This window comes from Pristis pectinata, chromosome 8 (assembly GCF_009764475.1).
Source record: "Pristis pectinata isolate sPriPec2 chromosome 8, sPriPec2.1.pri, whole genome shotgun sequence".
Lineage (NCBI taxonomy): Eukaryota > Metazoa > Chordata > Chondrichthyes > Rhinopristiformes > Pristidae > Pristis > Pristis pectinata.
In genome coordinates, this window is record NC_067412.1 from 93,565,387 (window position 1) to 93,587,790 (window position 22,404).

A 22,404-nucleotide genomic window follows, 5' to 3' on the forward strand; every position below is an offset into this window, starting at 1 on the left:
TGTCTGCATTAACAATGGAATTTTTTGTGCCGATGACTGATGAGACTCTTGAAAACAACGGGAAGGTTTCGTAAAAGGTGTGAAATCCTTTGTTATGTCAGGACCGAGTGAGGCCCAAAGCCCTCCTTGACTATATAGATGCGCCCCGCAGGAGAGTCCTTCGGAGCTTCTCCATGGGTTGGTTTGCGGCCAACACCTGGCGACTTTCAAGCCCCTTCACGTCTTGCTGAAGTATCCTGGGGCTCCCCTTCGGCGATAGACTGAGTGGCGGACAGCGCAACATTGCTAAGTATTACCGTGAACTGTATGCAGTTTGAGCTCGATTTTACCAGGGAAGTGTTAAGTGAAAGAGTTTGGGTTTTTGGTCTTGTTCTTTTAGTTTAGATTAGATTAGATTAGATTTGTAGCTGTGTCTTGGATGTCGAATTGGAGCTGTAGTTTCCTTTGTTTTCAGTTGTTTTTAGTCCTGTTAGATAAAGTTACTTGAACTTTCTGTGAAATTGTAGTGTCTTTCATTACTGACTCAGTCATTCAAAAGGAACCCAAAAGAACCTGAGTTCTGTTTTAATCCACCAAGTTCATGCCATTTCCAGCTCTTAGTCCTTAGATTTGCATGCAAGAACTCTTCAAACACTCATCTTGGTAATTTTTAACATTTTATCAGTTTCCATCTCTACCATCCTTTCAGGCAGTGAGAGCCAGACCCCACCACTCTCCTCAACTTCCTTCTGATCCCTCTACCAATTAGCCAAATGGAATTCATTCCATTAATGAAGAAAGGAGGGTGATTAACTTAAAATGGTTTTGAATAAAATAGCCTGACTATCTCAGAGTGTTTTATCGGATTATGGATTCACATTTAAGTCAATTACTTGCTTTGTGGAACAAGTTTCCTGCCAACAATCTGTAGACACTACCTTACCCTGATTCTTTCATTGCCCACTCACGTTGATATCATTTCTGCTGAAGCAGCCGTTTTTCTTGGCTTCCTTTGGATTATTACCCTCATTAACTTTTTTTTCATGCACTTAGGTTGAAAGCTAACTTAGGTCTAAAGTGAGAGGGGAGAGATTTAAAAGGGACCCGAGGGGCAACTATTTCCGCACAGAGGGTCGTGTGTACATGGAATGAGCTGCCAGAGGAAGTAATAGAGTTGGGTACAATTATGACATTTAAAAGAAGTTTGGACAGGTACATGGATAGGAAAGGCTCAGAGAGATATGGGCCAAATGTGAACAAATGGGATGGGTTCAGCCAGGCAATTTGGTTGGCATGGATGAGTTGGGCTGAAGGCCCTGTTTTCCATGCCTCTACCACTTCCTCTGACAGCTTGTTCCGTATAAGGTATAAGATAAGATATCTTTATTAGTCACGTACATCGAAACACACAGTGAAATGCATCTTTTGCATAGAGTGTTCTGGGGGCAGCCCGCAAGTGTCGCCACGCTTCCGGCGCCAACATAGCACGTCCCCAACTTCGTAACCTGTACGTCTTTGGAATGTGGGAGGAAACCGGAGCACCCGGAGGAAACCCACGCAGACAGGGGGAGAACGTACAAACTCCTTACAGACAGTGGCCGGAATTGAACCCGGGTCGCTGGCGCTGTAAAGCGTTATGCTAACCACTACACTACGGTGTATACCTACCACCCTCTGTATGAAGAAGTTGCCCCTCAGGTCGCCTTTAAATCTTTCCACAGAGCTTGTTGATGGAAAGAAACCTCTGGGCTAGGGAAAGCTGAGGAGCCAGACAAAGAGAGGAGGAGAAAGCAGCCTCCATCACAACCAAAAGGTGATGAGGTGGAACATAGGATCTGGATGCTCTGTCTCAGGTGCTGCCAGTAACTATCTATGGCCCACAGACTCTGATCTCCACACATCGGCACCAAGTGACCACACAACTCACCCCGTCACCAGCCTTCACAGGCAGCCTCTGCACATTGCCTGGGTGACTTACTCCACAGTGAGCTGTGGCCCAATGACATCGCTTCAACCATTTCATTGCCGTAGGGGTGCCAATGGAGGGCCAAACCCTCACTCAGGTTCTCATCACAGCAGCAGTGTTAGTAATGCATCTTTCTACACATAATGGCCTCTTGTAACACTGACTGCACTAATGCTTTTGCTCCTGAGTGCGAAGTGAGATACCAGTGCACGTGTCTGTCAGTTCCGTAACTACTGAAATCTATCTGTTCACCAACGTTAAGGAGGGAAATGCTCAGGCAGTCTGACCTCTGTGTGACCTCAGGTGAGGAGACATGCAGTTGTTTCATAACTGCCCTTTGAAATGGCCACTCAGTTATACAACCATCATCACACGGACTGCACCAGTTCAGGGAGGTGGCACACTACCACCTTGTTAGGGGCAATTGGGAAGGTGCGATAAATGTCATCCATATTCCACAAGCAAATACAAATGACACAGATTATCTGATTGCTATTTTGTTGATGAGAGCTGGCTGAGAACAAATTGGCTGCTGTAGTTTCACATTACAATTGTGGCTTTGCTTAAAAAGTACCTGATTGGCTGGAAGGCACTTTGGGAAGGTTTGACATCATGAGAGTTGCTTTTCTTTTTCACAGTGGCTTCCTCCAGATAAAGATGGGGCTCCCCCCCATATAAAGAAACAAACCTACAAATTAGGTGCAGTGGTACACCACTCTGCTCCTCCTGCCTGCTCTACCAGTTAATACTCAGTCTGATTGTAACCTCAGCTCAGTCCCACCTAACCCTCATTAACCTTTCCTGTCCTTGCTTACCAAGAACCTATCTCCTTCTGCCTTATATTCAAAGACTCTGCTTCACCTCACCCTGAGGAAAGAGTTTCATACAATTATGACCTTCTGAGATGAAATAATTCCACCTCTTTATTCTTAAACAGTGACCCAGATTCTCCAACAAGAGGAAACACCCTCTCCACACCCATCTTGCCAAGACCCCTCAACATCTTATATGTTTCAGTGAAGTCCCCTCTCTGTCTTCTAAACTCCAGCAGATACAAGCCTAGACTGTCCAACGATTCCCACAAGACAACATTCCCATTCCAGCATTCATCTAGCAAACCTCCTCTGAACTATGTCTTATACACTAACACCCTTCCTGAAATAAGGGAACCAATTCTGTGCACAGTAATCCTCAACTAAGCTCTCAGAAAGGCCTTATATAAATTGGCTACTGGCAGTTTCAGGAAAAAGTCAAGCACAAGTCAAGCTGCTTCAAATTCCTGGCCATCAACATCACAGAGGATCTATCCTGGGCCCAACACACTGGTGCAATCACGAAGAAGGCACACCAGCAGTTCTACTTTGTTTGGAGTTTGAGGAGATTCAGTATGTCATCAAAGACTCTATACAAATTTCTATAGATGTACGGTGGAGAGTTGCATCACTGCCTGGTATGAAGGCTCCAATGCACAGCATCGCAAGATGCTGCAGAGGGTTGTAGACTCAGCCAGCTCCATCACGGGCGCAACCCTCCCCACCATCAAGGTCATCTTCAAGAGGCGGTGCCTCAAGAAGGCGGCATCTCTTCTCGTTACAACCATCAGGGCGGAAGTACAGGAGCCTGAAGCCCCACACAGTGATTCAGGAACAGCTTCTTCACCTCCGCCATCAGATTTCTGAACGGTCCAGGAACCCATGAACACTACCTCGCTATGCTTTCTTTTTGCATTACTTATTTACTTTTGTAATTCATAGTAATTTTATGTCTTTGCACTGTACTGCTGCTGAAAAACAACAAATTTCACATCATCCAGGTCAGTGACTAAATCTGATTCTGATTCTGACGTGATTTAATAAGACACGGTTCTGGAAAACATTGCTTGTCTTAACTCCGTTCCCAGAACACAAAACACAGAAAGAAAGTTGGAACTGATAATTCAGATGAAATGAAATTTCCTTGTGAGGCTGGTAAATCACCTAATGTCCAAACTGGAAGCTCTCCAGATTCTTCACAGAGTCCTCCTGGGCTCATAAACAAACCATGCTGTACAGAAGGAACAGTCCTTCCCATTTTCCAACCGTAATTTGAGCTCTGTGTTAATCATAGTCCGCTCCTGTTTCGAATGTACCCACCACATACATAAGTGTTCCCTTGTCTTCTGTCTGGCACTAACAAAATGGTAACACATCTGAATTAACCCTCGAGTTCCTGCACAGTGTTCACTCTGGGAAAGTGAGCAAGGGCATAAAGGCACAAGGAAATGCACTCACACTGAAAGCAGTGCTTCTGGGAGAGAGCACAAGTACAATTTGCAGTGTTGATAATGAAGATGGCAGCCGACTACAACCAGGTACTCTGAATAACTGGGGCAACACACAAAGGAGCTGGAGGAACTCAGTGGGTCAGGCACCATCTGTGGAGTGAAATGGACAGTCAACGTTTCAGGTCGAGAACCTTCATCAGGAGTCCTGCAGTCTCTTGTGACTTTCAATAACTGTCCTAGAAAGGTGAGCCAGGTTAACCGAATTGGATGGAACCACAGTTATACTTTGGAGGTTTGAGGGTGAAAAGCTGTGGCAAAGCCAAGAAAGGATTTGAAAGTTAGATATTCAAAACTAGTTAAAATAAGTTGGATAAACAAACAGCCAATTGTACATTGCTGCTGGGGACATTGGCAGGTCAATACTTGCCACATTTCGGATTGACCTGGATGAGAGCTGACCTCATCTTCCCACAGCTGAGAGAGAAGAATCAACCAGACGTTAAATGAATGCCTTGTTCACACCCCATTCTTGTCAAACTCAATGTTCGATGCTGAACACTAACACAAATGGTCACGCACTTGGGGAAGGATAAGGATTTGCAAGTGTGTGTATTGCTTCCAGTTATGGGGTGCTTCAATTACTCTAGGTGGTTTTGGGATTTTTTTTTTGTTGGGGATGATCCTTGCTCCATCAAATGCAATTAAGATATCGGGAGCAAAGCATCATCTTAAAAAAACAAATCTAACCGCATTCCCATTAACTTAGCAGAGAGAGGAAAATGAACCATATGCTTGCTTCCTGTGAAGGAGAGGAAGGATGCGGTGTGAGAGAGAGGAGCAAGAGGCATTGCAATGTGCAGGCACTCAAGAGGAAATGATGTGACACAGCAGGAACAGTCTGCTGCAGAGTAACCCCTGATTCACTTTTATCTCTAAGTATATCCTGAGCAGAGCCAAGAATGAAAAAGGGATTTCTGCAGCCTGACTTGGCTACCAACTTGGTCCCACTGCATCCTTACTTTCACAGCTCGAGATGTGGAAGCCATTGAAAGGATGCAGAGGAGATTTACAAGGATGCTGCCTGGAATGCAGAGCATACCTTCTGAAAGCAGGTTGAGGGAACTCGGCCTTTTCTCCTTGGAGCGACGAAGGATGAGGGGGGACCTGATAGATGTATATAAGATGATGAGAGGCATTGATCGGGTGGATAGTCAGAGGCTTTTGCCCAGGGCTGAAATGGTTGCCACAAGAGGACACAGGTTTAAGGTGCTGGGAAGTAGGTACAGAGGAGTGTCAGGGGTATGTTTTTTACTCAGGGAGTGGTGAGTGCGTGGAATGGGCTGCCGGCAATGGTGATGGAGGTGGATACAATAGGGTCTTTTAAGACACTTTTGGATAGGTACATGGAGCTTAGAAAAATAGAGGGCTATGGGTAAGCCTAGTAATTTCCAAGGTAGGGACATGTTCGGCACAGCTTTGTGGGCCAAAGGGCCTGAATTGTGGTGTAGGTTTTCTACGTTTCTATGAGACCATGGTATATACTTGTACTGCTTGCAGTTGTTGGAGCAAAACACTGGCAGTGTTGGAAATGGGAAACAAAACAGAAAGTGGTGGGAACACTCAGCAGGTCAGGCGGCATCTGGTGGGAGAGAAACTGAATCAATGTCTCAGGTCATCAGAACTAGAAAACTGAGAAGACAAACATGTTTTCAGTTGTAGAGGAGGGAGTGGCAGAGACCAAAACTATCAAAGTAACACTAATTGGAGACAGCAAAGAGAAAACTGACATTCCCTCTGGTCCCTCCATTCCTCCTCTTTGCAACTTAAACCACGTTGTTTACTCACATTTCCCATTCTGAAGAAAGGTCCTTGACCTGAAACGTAACTGTTTCTTTCCCCACAGATGCTGCTTGACCTGTTGAGTGTTTGCAGCATTTCCTGTTTTCGGTAAAGCATTTATAGTCATGGAGTCATACAGCACTGAAAGAGGCCCTTCAGCCCGACTGGTTCATGCCAAGCAAGATGCTCAACCAAGCTAGTCCCACTTGCCAGAGGTTGGCTGATAATCTTCTGAACCTTTCCTATCCATGTACCTGTCCAACTGTCTCTTAAAAGTTGTTGTTGTACCTGCCTCGACCACTTCCTCTGGCAGCTCATTCCACATACATACCACCCTTTGTGTAAAATAGTTGCCCCTCAAGTTTTGTTGACACTGGAAATATAAACTTAAAATGCAGGAAATACAGAGAAAGTTGCAGCCAATAGCCTACTCAGTTATATTGTCATACAGCACAGAAACAGGCCCTTCAGCCCAACTCGTCCATGCTGACCAAGAGCTAAGCTAGTCCCATTTGCCTGAATTTGGCCCATATCCCTCTAAACCCTTCCTATCCATGTACCTGTCCAAACGTCTCTTAAATGTTGTTATTGTACCTGCCTCAGCTTCTTATGGCAACTTGCTCTATATACAGACCTATGTGAATAAGTTTCCCTTAGGTTCCTGTCAAATCTTTTCCATCTCACCTTAAGCCTATGCCCTCTAGTGTGTGATTCCCTTTCCCTGGGGAAAAGACTGTGTGCATTGACCCTATCTGTGCCACTCATGATTTTATACACCTCCACAAGATTACCCCTCAGTCTCCTATGCTCCAAGGAATAAAGTCCTAGCCTGCCCAACCTCTCCCGATAACCCAGTCCTTCGAGTCCAAACAACATTCTCGTAAATCTTTACTGCGCTCTTTCCAACTTAATGGCGTCTTTCCTTAGCAGGGTGACCAAAACTGAACTCCAAGTATGGCCCCATGGTTGGTGTGGCCAATTGACTACGTTCCTCAGTCACCACCTCCTCCCTGCTGTCTGTGGCTGCCCCTGCTATTGAGTGAACCAAGTTCCTCCTCATCCCAGAACTAAGGTTTGGATCCAACTCCTCCCAGCCAGGAATATAGTAAGAAATTCAGGATCAGCCTTCACCAACATGAGGAGCCAAGGCATTCAGAATAAGGATGTTAACAGATCGCAGGGATGAAAGGTCAAAGCACCTACAGCTTTAATTGGGAAGACTATCTGTCAATCACCACGGTACCATGGCAGTGAGTGATGACTTTACTGCCATCAAGTAGTTACCTTTTCTTCAATTGACAGTTTTGTTGATTGTTGGCAAGTGTTAGAAGGTTTAAGTGACCGAAGTGTTGGCCTGCTGAACATTAACAAGGTTAAATGATTGATGGCACTACAGTTACAGCAAGTGGTAACCTCACCATCTTGTGACACACCCCCAAAACCTACTTTGTGCAAAACAACATGCTTCAATACACAGTGTGCACACAGAATATTGACCACGGATCAGCTACGGTGTGCACAGGTGAGCCGCCTCTATGTATACTTTGATTAAACGTGTCTTCTCTAGATTTGGGTGTGTGATCAATTCTATTCCAACAAATTAAAGTCAAAACACAAACAATAATATTAGAAGAGAGTTGTGCACTGTTTACATACAGGGGAAACATATCATTGCTGTAGCAAAGTTCTTGACAGATGTACACTAATAACGTAGTGTCTCGCCGTCTCCCTTTCAGGTCCACTAACAGCTTGTTTATACCTGGAGCAGCATTTCCTCAGCTATGATGGTTGTAAAGCTGATGCAGTATACCAGAGATATTTGTAGAGACATCTCAAAAACATTATGCAAGCTGTACAGACACAGAAATAAGCATGTTGCAGACTTCAGTCCAATTTGTGCTGGACACAGTTGAAACTCCTTCAGTTATACTCTGGATAAGTTAACCCCTTATTTTAGAGGACAGAAACTCTGGTCATTTTTACTTTATTTTGTGGCAATAGAATCTGAAATAAAACAGCAGTGAGCAACATTCACTCTTATCACTGTTTACTTGCCTGTTAGTGACTTCAAGAGAAAATTATTTTCCAAGAAGCCTGAACTTAATTTCAACAGAGCAATTCCATAGTAATTCAGTCAGTAAAATTGAAGATGGATAAAAATTTGTCAGTTATGTCACCTTCCATGGTTTGGTGCTTTTGGTATTGAGTGTATCTTCATCATTGTCAGGTGAGTGCTTCTGAATTGACATCACATGGGTGTTTGGTCAATTTTCTCAACAAATGCACCAGAGAAAGTGATCATTTGGGTTCTTAAGATCCCCATGAATTCCCAAGAATTGACTGGTCGGCAAAGGTTGGATCGATCAAGTCTGTCCCATGGTACAATCAAAGGAACAACATGGGTTAATCCACAATCCCAACTCCCACTATCACCATCTCATATGACAAGCTGTGTTATCACCCAATAAAGGGAAAACTCAGGGCTGGTAGGAGATGGAGGACCAGAAATCCTTTGGTGCCTTGGAAAGGCATGTTAAATGGCGAGTGAACAGTTGGCCAATATATATTTCATTGGACATACTGCAAACTGGAGACTAGTGCCAAGAGATTTCAGGGCTTTACACATATAACATGTTGTGAGGCTGTTCCTACACACAGGGTGGTAGCAGAAATCATGAGCATTGGTGGCCATGTGTTTAGTTTCTAGATTAGACAGCTTCTGTCCCACTGTTGTAAGACTATTGAGTACGATAAGATAGCCTCTTGACCTCACAGTCTACCTCATCATGAACTTTCACCTTATTGCCTGCCTGCACTGCACTTTCTCTGTAGCTGTAACACTATATTCTGCATTCTATTATTGTTTTCCCTTGTACTACCTCAATGCACTGATGCAATGAAATGATCTGTGTGGATGGCATGCAAAACAAAGTTTTTCACTGTACCTCGGTACATGTGACAATAATGAACCAATTTACAAATTTAATTTATCAAATTGTCTATTATTAGGGGAAATTAGTCTATTTGGCCCTGGAAACTCCTGGGGCAACGAGGTTTGCGAGATCTGCGTATTCAGATCTCAAAGGTATGCACTGGAAGGGGATGGAAAGTGGGGGGAACATTTGGAAAGTGGGCTTGGTGGAATCAAGGGTAATTTCTGGCCAATCCTCCATACGGTGATGGAGCTAAGGAGAAGGTAGAAGGCAGATCATAAACCAAATACCAACTTTTGAAATAAGACCCAGATGTTATTTGTTAATATTTATTCCAGGGAAAGCAGAACAGGTCTTTTTCTAAGCAAAGTGACTGGCAATACTGGAGGATAATGTGAAAACTTTTTGTTAAGTTAAAAAGATGACCCACTGATGTGAAGCAATGTTGCAGTTTGCATTTCCATAGCAAGTGAACTTAATCATTGCTGCAGCACGGTCAGTTCACCCAACTGTGAAGTAAAGCAGATGAGTTCTTTTCACTGAGCCTTCTCTCACCTCAAATTAGCTTCGAGCATTTTGGGAGACATTTAAGAAATACATCTGCAAAAGGCAGCAATATTTATAGCAGGTCCTTACGGGATATAACTGTTATTTTTCCATTTTACACAACATTTAAGAACAAGGAAATGAATCTCCATGAGTTTTAAATATAATCGATATGAAACTTCATTAGCCAATAACCTCAATAAAAATTACAAGCTCACCTCTGTGACATCCATGACCTTAATGGCTGCTAGTTGTCCTGTCTTCACATGACGCCCCTGTAATGGAAACAAAAAAAAACTGAGTTTACAGGAAGAATTCCAGTGAATTTTATTGATATATTGATATGACTGTTCACCTAATCTTAGCATTTCAAATAAATATTTTGGAAGTGCAATTTCTGATGTAATGGGGGCAAATGAAATGATTTTTTTTGTAAAATATGATTCTCCATTACATTTAATGTGATTAGATATCTTAGTAAAAGCAATGATTTCATTTTAAAAGAGACAATATTAAATTACACCTTCTTGAAGCTATGAAGATCTTGGATTGGAATAATGTAAAATGTTTAACGTTGCAATGTGAATACACTCGAAGAGATTAAATTGTTAATACCCCTCAACATTCATAGCCTTAGGTAAACCTCCATATATAATCTAAGCTGGGCTGTATATAGAAGCACTATTTTTCCTGGCAAGCATGGAGATAATTGGGTGATTAATTCATCAATCATGCTCAGAGACTGGAATTGATATCGCACACATAATTTGTATCATGTATCAATGCTCCATTCACCTCATCCTTCAGGAGAAGTAAACTTAATTTTCTCATGAAGCTTTGTTGTATCAAGTAAGTAGACTTGCTTTCTGAGTAAGTGTAATTGATTACTTGCTGTGAGTGATGCCAGAAGTCCTAATTGAGTCATAGACAGTCATAGAGTCATGGAGTCACACAACATGGAACCTGGCCCTTTTGCCCAACTAGTCCATGCCGACCAAGATGCTCCATCCAAGCTAGTCCCATTTGCCAGCATTTAGCCCATAACCTTCTAAACCTTTCCCATCCAGGTACCTGTCCAACCTTGCTTGTATCCAATTTGTTGGCACCAACAGTATCTATGCAAATCTCCACCAATTCAGCAAATGTTACACCAATTAAACATCAAACACACAAAAACAATAATCTCTGATGCATGCCCTATACTCCTTGAACTCAAAGACCCCACCCACCACAGACATTCTCTCTTCCCACCCCCACTTCCCCCCATTGGGCAGAAGATACAAAAGCCTGAAAGCATGTACCACCAAGCTCAAGGACAGCTTCTGCCCCACTGTTATAAGTCTATTGAATGGACCTCTTGTATGATAAAATGGACTCTTGACCTCAGTCTACCTTGTCATGGCCTTGTACCTTATTGTCTGCCTGCACTGCACTTTCTCTGTAGCTGTAACAGTATATTCTGCATTCTGTTATTGTTTTCCCTTGTACTACCTCAATGTACTGATGTGATGAAATGATCTGTATGGATGGCATGAAAAACAAAGTTTTTCACTGCTCCTCGGTACATGTGACAATAATGAACCAATTACCAATTTCTTAGGTGGAACCAGAACTGAACCCATCCAAGTATGTGGAATGTAGAGCTGCACTTGCCCCCTTTTAATCCAGTGCCCCCTTTTCTCTTTCTATCTCTAATTTGACTCCAATTGAACCTATTCTCTTTTCCTTTACCTTATTTCCATTCATACATCCCATTGATTAATGAGACATACTTCTGTCTCATTATGAACTGAGGTCCCAGTTGCCTGGTGCCTTCCTGCATCATTATCAACTCCAGCAATCTGCAATGCAACACTAATTGGGACTGAAGGACGAGAAAAAAAATTCAACCTGATAGCATTCAGTGTGAGATGCCCACCTCCAGGATTTCCCGGGCTACACTTTGCTTTGGAAAATGCACTCTGTCCTGCAGTCTAAAAGTGACCAGTTGTGGGACTGCAAATGTTACATGCCAGAACTCTACTGAAGAGCTGCCAAGTTTTAGGCAGCAAATGAATAAGATTTTGTTTTTTTATATACTGATAACATTAAGAGGAAATAAAAATTCCGAGGGGAAGCTTAAAATACATAGACTTCCTAAGCTACAACCTTTAAATTAGCAGGTTTCTATTTAAAGTCTAACAACATGTTTTTTTACACATGTAATCTGACTGGAATAAACTTAAAGCCGACAAGCTCTTGCTACTGCCAATAGATCATAAGAAATCTTTTCCTTCAATTGTGATTTGCACACAGACGTATTTGTGCAGAATATTTAACCTATGTCAACCGCATGACAAGTAAAATGACAGAAAAGTTCTGCTTCGTGATCAATGAAGGAAAAGCCTGGAATTTATCTACTGCTTTTATCATCTCTTTCAAGCTATTCCAAAGTGCTCTACAACCAAGTAAGTAATTTTGATGTGTGGTTCTGGTTGTAATGCAGCAAAGTATGCCAACCAAATTTTACAGAGCAATTTCTTGCAAGAAATTTGTGGTCTGGTGAAGTTAAACGTTGAAGCCATCCCCCAAACATGTTGTAAGGTGTTGCAATCATGTTAAATGGCATAGAATCAGAACAGATGTAGCAGCCCATATCTGGGCATCCATGAAGCCCTGTGTATCATCAACAGCAGCAGAACTGTATGCCACTGTGATCTGTAATCTCATGGCTCTGCTTGTCCCTCACTCTGCCACTACCAACAAAGCAGGGGATCCTGGTTCAATGAGCAATACATGAAGATATGTACCCCGTGATTATTGATGAAGGTTGAAGGTTACCTCTTATTAATTATTATTATTATAGCTATTGTTATTGAGAGGTGTCCAGGTAGTGCTATTTCAAATACAACAGCATATTCAGCATCAGCACAACAGTATGAACAGAGGTTCTATACCATGAGGCTACCACAGTTCTTAAATCTTTAAAAGTTTGCAGCTGATTATTTGTTCAGGCCTTGTTAAGCTCTTTCCTCTATTATATAATTTAATCTATATTGTTTTAAGAAACTGGTATTGGTTTATTATTGTCACTTGTACCGAGGTACAGTGAAAAACTTGTCTTGCCTACTGTTTGCACAGATCAATTCATTACACTGTGCATTGAGGTAGGACAGGGTAAAAACAACAACAGAATATAGAGGAAAGTGTCGCAGCTACAGAGGAAGTCCAGTGCAGGTAAACATTAGACAAAATGATAACACGTTTTTCACAAAATACAAGGTGGTAGTATTTTATCCTTGGCCATTTGTGCTAACCATGTGATCGAGTATGTAACTTGCATTCTGCTTCCATTCTGTTGAACTCAGTGGCCCAACAAGGAACTGGGTTTCATCAATTTTATTGTTGGTGTTGTATTTTTCCCTAAGATCAAAGATGTGGTCACCAAAAAAATCTTATGAAGTAGAGACGTGCTCACCATTGTGACATTCTCAAACTTTGAACGTAGCGTAGCGGTTTGACACAGTAGCGTAGCGTAGCGGTTAGCGCGATGCTATTACAGTGCCAGTGATCGGGGTTCAATTCCCGTCACTGTCTGTAAGGAGTTTGTATGTTCTCCTGTGTCTGCGTGGGTTTCCTCTGGGTGCTCCGGTTTCCTCCCACATTCTAAAGACGTACGGGTAGGTTAATTTGGGGTTTAAAATGGGTGGCACGGACTCGTTGGGCCAAAAGGGCTTGTTACCACGTTGTAAATAAAATTAAAAAAACATTTAATTTAAAAAAGTATCCTGACAGGTTGCATCATGGTCTGGTATGGCAATTCGAATGCGCAGGAACGTAAGAAGCTGCAAAGAGTAATGGACTCTGCCCAATAGATCACGGGCACATTCCTCCCCACCACCGGTAGTATCTATCGGAGGCGCTGCCTCAAGAAGGCAACATCCATCGTTAAAGATCCCCACCATCCGGGCCATGCCATCTTCTTGTAGCTACCATCGGGCAGGAGGTAGAGAAGCCTGAAGTCCCACACCACCAGGTTCAAGAATAGCTGCTTCCTTTCAACTATTCGGTTCTTGAACCAACTGCTTATATGATGCTATGTGCCTGTGATGCTGCCACAAATAAGTTTTTCATTGCACCTGTGCACACGTGTACTTGTGCATGTGACAATAAACTCGGCTTTGACTTTGACTCCCTTCCAGAAGTGATGGAACACAATTGGTGCTTTCACAGTCAGCAGCTGCTGTACCCTTGCATGCTGTCCAGTGAGAAGGGATCTGCGTTGTTAAAGTAAATAAAATGGAGAGGGGGAGGGAAGAGGCAAAATAACGAGGAGGAATCATTGAAGGTTGGAAGGGGGAAATTGGGGGAAGAGGCATAGTGGCACATTGTTCTGTAATGGAGATGCCCCACACAGTGCCCTGCATTGCATGATTGGGCCCTGTGCCATGCTTGCCCCACTCCCACAGAGATGCTGTAATCTTTATCAGAGTTGCAAAAGGGCAGCACTTATAAATCAATGTGGGGGAGTAAGTGAAAATGAAATCGAAGTCCCAGCAGGAACACTTTAATTTACTTGTGGTTCTCAACTAGCTGCATGGTTTGCCCCTTGCTTTATTGTGAGTGAGAAATGAAGGTCATCGGTTTTGACCGATTAATTGAGGGTCTGTCGGTAAATCTATGCACATTATCATCTACGTGTAACAGAACTGAAAAATGGTTCCAACTTTTAGTGTGAATCTTAACAAGAAGTGCTCAGTCCAATTTCCCAATGGGCAAGACAAATGCCAGAAATGGGCACAGATTCATCTTATGTGCAACTTACACATTAAAACAAACAAGTGCACTTTTCCTTCTTTGAATCCATTTTTGAGGCTCAGATTGACTCACAGTGTGTGGCACATTAATTGCTCTAACAGCCCGTGCACTGATTGACTTGTTCATCCTTTTCAGAGGACAGCGAAGAGTTCAGAGCCAAATAAAGGCCAAATTGAGCAAGGATAACAGATCTCCTTTCTGAAAGGTCATTAGCGAACCAGATGGGTTTTTACTGCAATCTGGTAGTTTCATGGTCACCATTACCAAGACCAGTCTTTAATCGTAGCTTAATGAATTAACTAACTGTATTTAGATTCCCCAGCTGCCATCTCTCCAGATTTGTTACCCTCGACCTCTGGATTACTGTGTGCTGTTCCAAATATGCACTGTCAAATTCATGTAATAGATGGAAAGAAAAGTGGCTCACCATCAGTCTCACTCATGAGCAGTTTATGATGACCATAATAAATGGGATTAAAAATTAGAAAACAACATACTTCAGAATTGGATGGTGGATAAAATCCATGAGTGGCTTCAGTTCATGTTGGAACAAGAAGCATTTTGCACAGTATCCAGTTATTCTCCAGTGAAAGAGTGTTATGTTGCTCCCACGATTTTCGGCAGCTAACTGCTGTTAGGGATTTACGTCCAGGAAACACATTGACTAAGAAAACACTGATGTGATCTTATAATAAATTTGCTGATTGGGCTTTTTCACACACTCAGTCATGTTTCCCAGCTGAGTTTGATTTCTTTAAGTAAATGTTGTCAGGCTTCCAGTCTTACTGGCTCTCAGCATGTAATACTCTTGGTTCTGAGTCAAAGGTTTGCGGGTTCAAGCCCCGTGGGAGCAGAATCTGGGCTGAGAATCCCTTGCTGTTATAAGGTTGTCCTGTACTGTTGGAGGGGCCATCTGTTAGATGAGATGTTAAATCAGGCCCCTGTGTATCCTCTCAAGGGAACATTCGTCAGCTCTGATAAAAGACATTGAGAGTTCTTCCTGTTTCTATATTTCTATACGTTAGAGAAAGAGGCCATTTGGCCCAACAACTCTTTGCTGGGTCTCAGAGCAGTCCCAAATCCTCACAAATTTTCCTAGTAATCTATTCTCCCTTTGTTCTTATCAACTCCTCCCAGATGCTACCGCTCACCTGCACACTAGCAACAATGCACAATGGCAAATTAACCCACTAACCCACACGCCTTTGGGATGTGGAAGGAAATTGGAGTTCACGGAGGAACCCCCGCAGTCACAGGGAGAGTTTGCAGACTCCACACATATAGTACCAAGAGTCAGGATTGAACCTGGGTCACTGGAGCTGTGAGGCAGGTGACACAGCTCGAGCTGCTCCAGCTTGGCCATTACTTAACCAAAGCACTTAAATCGGATTATCTGGTTATTGTTATATTGGTGTTTGTGGAACCATGTTGTGTGAATAGGAGACTGCATATCCTGCAATAACAACTCTGTTGATGCAATGAACGAACTTCATTGGCTATAAGGTGTTTGGGACTTCCTAGGGTCATGAAGAGTGCTGTATAAATACAAGCCTCCTTTTTCTTTCATTGTATTTGCTTCCCTAAGTCCAGAATCAACAACATCTTATGAAAGGAAATCACCAATTTCCTGGTTTGACATTAAATTGTATTCAAATGAATGAGATGTTTCCCTTTTTGCCTTTCTGTTCCAGTGACTTTCAACAAATAAAGTAAGTCTGTCTTTTCTTCTTAATTCTGTATTCATTGGGTTACAGAAGAATGAGAGGGGACCTCATAGAAACATTTCGAATGTTGAAAGGACTGGACAGAGTAGATGTGGCTAAGTTGTTTCCCTTGGTGGGTGAGTCCAGGACAAGAGGGTATAGTCTTAGAATTAGAGGGTACCCATTAAGAAGAGAGAAGAGAAGAAATTTCTTTATCCAGAGGGTCGTGGATTTATGGAATTCATTGCCACATGCAGCTGTGGAAGCCTGATCATTGGGGTGTTTAAGGAGGAGATTGATAGGTATCTAATTACTTGGGGTATCGAAGGATATGGGGAAAAGGCCAGGAATTGGGGCTAGATGGGAGAATAGTTTAGCTCATGGTGAAGTGATGGAGCAAACTCAATGGGCCGAATGGCCTACTTCTGCTCCTTTGTCTTGTGTGTGTGATCTTGTGTGAATAGATTTGATTTTCTTTCTAGTTTCAAGAATGTGATCGAAGGAGTGTATAGGAAAAGTGATGAAAGGAAATAATATCCTCAGTCCTGGTAATGGGGTAAATATTGCCAGGGATATTTTAATTGCCTTTGGATTTCCTTTGTTGCCTTCAGCTATTTTGGGACACTCTATCTAGGTTATGTTCCTGAGCAGAAAAGTGGCAAAGCATTGGAATGAGAGCACTTATTTCCACCCCCCAGCAACAGTCTGCAGCTGGAAACATTCAAATGATGTATTTTTCAATTCAAACTTTCTTTGAGATAAAATATCCTGACCTTCCTTCCATCGTCAAGTCACAAGGGAGTATGCTGGCTGATGAATGACGATGTTTGATTTGCTTTGCATCATCCTAGGGATCTGTGCCTGCATGCAACAAGATCGAGCCAACATCCAGGCACAAGCAGATAACTGGGAAGTAAAATTTGCTTCGAACAATGACCATTTTCCAATAAGACTGATTCTAAAAACCTCTCTTTGTCATTCATGGGCATCGTTGAGATTCCCCCCCATCTGCAAGGCAGTGCACTTTCTCTAACTGTAACACTTTGTTCTCCATTCTGTTATTGTTTTCCTTTGTACAATCTCAATACACTGTTGTAATGAAATGATCTGTATGGACGGCATGCAGAACAAGTTTTTCACTGTTCTTCGGTACATGTGATAATAATAAACCAATTTACCAATCAGTCAGGAGTGTGATGGAATACTCCTCACTTGTTTGGTTGGGTACAGTTCTAACAATATTCAAGAATCTTAGCACCATGCAGTATAAAGCAGCTCACGTGACTGGTTCCCCATCCATCATTCAGAGCATTCACACCATGTGCCTGCAGGGTGTACCACCTACAAGATGTCCTGCACCAGCTTCTCCAACAGAACAAATGAATGGACATGGGCAAAAGGCACTTTGAGAGACCACCACTTTTTTTTTCCAAGTCACTATCTACCCTGACCTGGAAATATATTGCTGTTTCTTCATTGATGCTGGTCTATATGGGCAGGCACGGTAGTGTAGCGGTTAGCGTAACGCTATTACAGCACCAGCGACCCAGGTTCAATTCTGGCCGCTGTCTATAAGGAGTTTGTATGTTCTCCTCATGTGTCTGCAGGGGTTTCCTCCGGTTTCCTCCCACATTCCGAAGACGTACGGGTTAGGAAGTTGTGGGCGTGTTATGTTGGCGCCGGAAGCGTGGCGACATGTGCGGGCTGCCCCCAGGACACTCTACGCAAAAGGTACATTTCACTATGTGTTTCGATGTACATGTAACTAATAAAGAAATCTTATCTTACATCTTATCTTATGTAGATCCTGGCACTCCCTCCCAACAGTACAGTGGGAGTACCTTCACCACACGGACTGCTGAGAATCAGGAAGTCAGCTCACCCCCAGCTTCTGAGATAATTACGGATGAACAATAAAAGCTGTCCTTGCCAATAACATCCACATCTCGTAAACCAACAACATAAAAACACCAATTCTGCAGCTGATTTATTGGTTCACAGGCAGTTAACAAGCACGCATGAATTATGTGCTGGGGCTACCATAGTTCAATGGTTCCGGTCCGGCAACCTAGAGGTCGATTTCAAATCCCACCCTGATATGTTGGAAAATTGAATTCAGCAAAGCTGGCAATACATGGTTAAAGACATTGAATCCCCTTCCTCCACACAATGCAGTCTGCCAATCAAATCCATCCTGACCTATAGTGTCATTTCATGGCTTGACAAGTCACCTGGGGTTAAGTTGGTGGCACTCTTACCTCTGAGTCAGAAGGCTGTAGGGTCAGGTCCTATTTCAGAGACTTGAGCATAAAAGTCTAAACTAACCTTCAGGTGCAGTTTGAAGGGAACACCACCTTCTCTGGGGTGCCAGCTCTTACATTAGGTGAACTACCTGCTTCCTTGGGTGAACATAAACACCCAAGGGGTTATTTTGGTAGAGAGTAGAACTGTCCTGGACAATGGTTATTCCTCAATCAAGATTATTAATAAAGAGATAGTCAGTATTTCATATGCTTCTTGTGGGAGCTTGCTGTACACAAAAAAACTATTGATCTTCCTACGTTATAGCAGTGTCTACACTTCAAAACAAGTACTTCATTGCCGATAAAGGGTCTTTTAATAACTTAAAGAATGAAAAGTGCTGTACAAATGCAAGTTTTTTTTAAAATTGCTCTTACTGTAGAGATGGCCAATGACTGCATTGCTTTCTATATCGTGGAGATATACCACATGCCAACATATTAATTGCAGTGGGGATGCTACAGTTGTAAGTTTCCTATCGCAAGGACAAGATATATCGAGATGCAAGATATTGAAGGAGTCAGTTGGGTACATTGTCAGCTTGATCTGGGAATTCAGCAATGCAGACCTGAATGACTCAAGGAAGAAATGAAAGACCTATCCTGGAGGATAACGCTAAACCAGATTATAATGGGAAAACTGGAAAATGATAGCAGAGAAATGTGGAGCAAGTAGAATATGGATTCAGATGAACAGGAGCCATTAAGTCAGTGAAAGCTCCTGATTGAGGAATCCCTCATTACCCTGTTATTTCCCCATAGCCCTCCAAACTACCTCCCCTCATGTGTCAAATCATTTTCTTTTTGAAAGCCTCTATATGTTCAGCTCCATCATCACTACAGGCCATGAATTTCTGATCATAGCTATCCAAACTGTTAAAAATAAGTTTCTCCACTCATTTTCCTATACATGAGGAAATTTGTGCCAAAATGTTAGATTTGTGCCAGATCACCCTGATTTGTATCATCGTTCAGGACACTGAGTGTAGTAGTTGGGACATTATGTTGCAGTTCTATAAGTCGTTGGTGAGGCCGCACTTGGAGTACTGTGTACAGTTTTGGTCACACTGTTATGGGAAAGATGTGGTTAAACTGGGAAGCGAAAAGATTTACGAGGATGTTGCCAGGACTAGAGGGTCTGCATTAGAGGGAGAGGTTGGCCAGGCTAGGTCTTTATTCCTTGGAACTTGGGAGAATGAGGGGCGACCTTACAGAAGTGTTTAAAATTATGAGAGGCATGGATAAGGTGGACAGTAACAGTCATTTCCCTAGGGTAGGGAGTCCAAAATTTAAGGGCATAGATTTAGGGTGAGAGGGGAAGATTTAAAGGGACCTGAGGGACAACTTTTTCATGGAGAGGGTGCTGAGTCTATGGAACGAGCTGCAAGAGAAAGTGGTTGAGGCCGGTACAACAGTATCATTTAAGAAGCATTTCGATAGGTACATGGAGGAGAGAGGCCTGAAGGGATATGGGCCAAGCACAGAAAGTTGTTGGATTAGCTGGGTGGACAATGTGGTTGGCATGGTTCCATTGGGCCGAAGGGCCTGTATCTGTGATATTGTTCTATTACTGTTATGTATTTTCATTATCCTGATTTTAGCCCAATCCCTTAATACCCCAGCCTCTCAAAATCCATCATTCTGTCATGAAAATCCAGGATCTCACATATTCTTTGTGTTGAAAGAGTTGATTCTGATTTCACTTATCAATGACTCAGCTCGAATTTCAATATTACTTCATTCTGGACTCCACTCGCAGAGGAAATAGTTTCTTCATAACAGTCCTATCAAACCCCTGAGTCATTTCGCATGCTTCAATTAACTCAACCTTCAACTTTCCAAACTCAAGGGATTACAAGCTGGACAACCTGACTTTGTAATTTAATCTGCAGGAAAACCAGGAACGGTTGAGAACAGAAACTGTAAAAACAAAGAGAGTTTTACTAAACCAAGGGAGAAAAACCTATCCTCAGAAATGAAGAGGATAATAAAATAATGCTTTACATCCCACAGAATTCTTGTAGCAGAAACCACATGTACAAATGTTGCAAAGCTTTTTGTATTATCTTCCTTTCTATGGCTAACTTACACAGAACATAGAACAGTCACTTCAGACCACAATGTCTGACCAACTTGGAGAAACAATATGATTCCAGATTCAGGTTAATTAACAAGGCAAACACTCTTGAGCAACATGCAAATTGCTGGAGGAACTCAGAGGGTCAGGCAGCATCTATGGAGGGAAATGGACAATCACCCTTCAGCCCATTGAGTCCACACTGACAATCAAGCACCCATTTTTACACTAATCCTACCCTACCTCTCGCAGTCCAGATGAAGGGTCTCAACATGAAACGTCGACTGTCCATTTTCCTTCATAGATGCTGCCTTAACCTATCTATATCTGTCTGTAGACTCTCCACATCGTCTGCTACATCTATTTCTTGGTTTATTGCCTGTGCCACCGTAACATTATTATTTGGTGGCCTGTAGACGACTCCCACCAGTTATTTTTTCCCTTTACTATTCCTAAGGGCAGGCACGGTAGTGTAGCAGTGAGTGTAACGTTAGTACAGCGCCAGAGACCCGGGTCCAATTCCGACCACCGTCTGTAAGGAGTTTGTACGTTCTCCCCATGACTGCATGGGTTTACTCCAGGTGCTCCGGTTTCCTCCCACATCCCAAAGACGTACGGGTTAGGAAGTTGTGGGCATGCTATGTTGGCACCGGAAGCGCGGCGACACTTGAAGGCTGCCCCCCAGAACACTCTACGCAAAAGATGCATTTCTCTGTGTGTTTCGACGTACATGTGACTCAAAGAGATCTGGTCTTGTCTTGACCCTCTGAGTTCCTCCATCATTTTGTGTGAGGCTCCAGATTCCAGCATCTGCAGTCACTTGCGTTTCTTTTGCACTCTTGAGGGAAGGGACTTTATCTCTGCAAAGTAACTGTCAAGTTTGTAGAGAGGACAGAATTTTCTTCTGTGGTCTATAGTTTGATCAGGTTCTGCAGAACCCTGAACACAATGTTGGTGCATGAACTAACCATAATGAACATGTCCAATTCAGATCCACACTTTTAAGAATTAGTCAAGTTTCAGATGCATCATACAGCTGTACTGCACTTTCACCGCCAGGTGAAGAGGAAGATTAGCCCTTACTCAATCACTGCCACTCATCAGTCAATGCCTTTACAATGAAGAAAGATGAGCATGGGTTCATATTGTTCCCATCATGATGTAATGATATCCCAAAGTGCTTTACAGCCAATGATATACTTTTCAAAATGTCATCACTGTCATCATAAAGGAAGCACTGGTATGAAGAGCAAGGTTCTGTACAAAAGGTATTTGGACAGTTACGTAGATAGGAAAGGTGTAGAGGGATACACATCGAATGAAGGCTAAAGGGGATTAGCATAGTTCGGTACCATGATTAGCAGGGACAAGGCGAGATGTAAGGGCCCGTTTCTGTGTTGTACAATTCTATGATTCTGCGAGGGGACAACCTGTTTTAGTGATATTAATTCAGGGATAAATGTTGAACAGCAGCATGGAGATAACCACCTTGCTTCTCTTGGTAACATAAGATGATGCAAGAACAGCTACAATTTGACCTCTAGGCTGGAGCTCTGTGCGATCCTGCAATCTTTTGGCCTGGAGGCGGGGGTGGAGGTGGGGTGGGTATTCACCCAATGAGCTTTGGATGTACTGCAAGAGGTGTTCCTCATTTTCGCATCTCTCCAGCAACTACTTGGTAATCTGACCCATTGTAAGAACGTGAGGACTGTCGTCACAGAAACTCAAAAAACTGCAGATGCTGGAAATCAGACATAAAAGCAGAAGATGCCGGAAATACTCAGCGGGTCAGGCAGCAACTGTGGAGAGAGAAACAAGAGTTCACGTTTCAGGTTGAAGATTCTTTATCAGAACTGAAAGAGTGAGAAAAACAGAACAGTTCAGCACAGAACAGGCCCTTCAGCCCACAGTGTTGTGCCGACATAGCTAGTCCCTCCTACCTACAGAGTGCCCATATCCCTCTATTTTCCTCTCATTCATGTGCACATCCAAGCCCCTCTT

General features: G+C 42.8%; 1 protein-coding gene across 4 annotated transcripts in view; it reads right to left on the reverse strand.

Annotated features, from left to right (window-relative positions):
• Positions 1-22,404, reverse strand: part of si:zfos-2326c3.2 (mitogen-activated protein kinase kinase kinase kinase 4) — a 264,594-nt gene that overhangs the window by 200,351 nt on the left and 41,839 nt on the right. For all 4 annotated transcript variants that reach the window (XM_052020805.1, XM_052020803.1, XM_052020804.1 and 1 more), the window contains exon 3: positions 9,745-9,801. In XM_052020805.1, the coding sequence (XP_051876765.1) occupies positions 9,745-9,801 (57 nt within the window). The remainder of the gene's footprint in view (positions 1-9,744; positions 9,802-22,404) is intronic.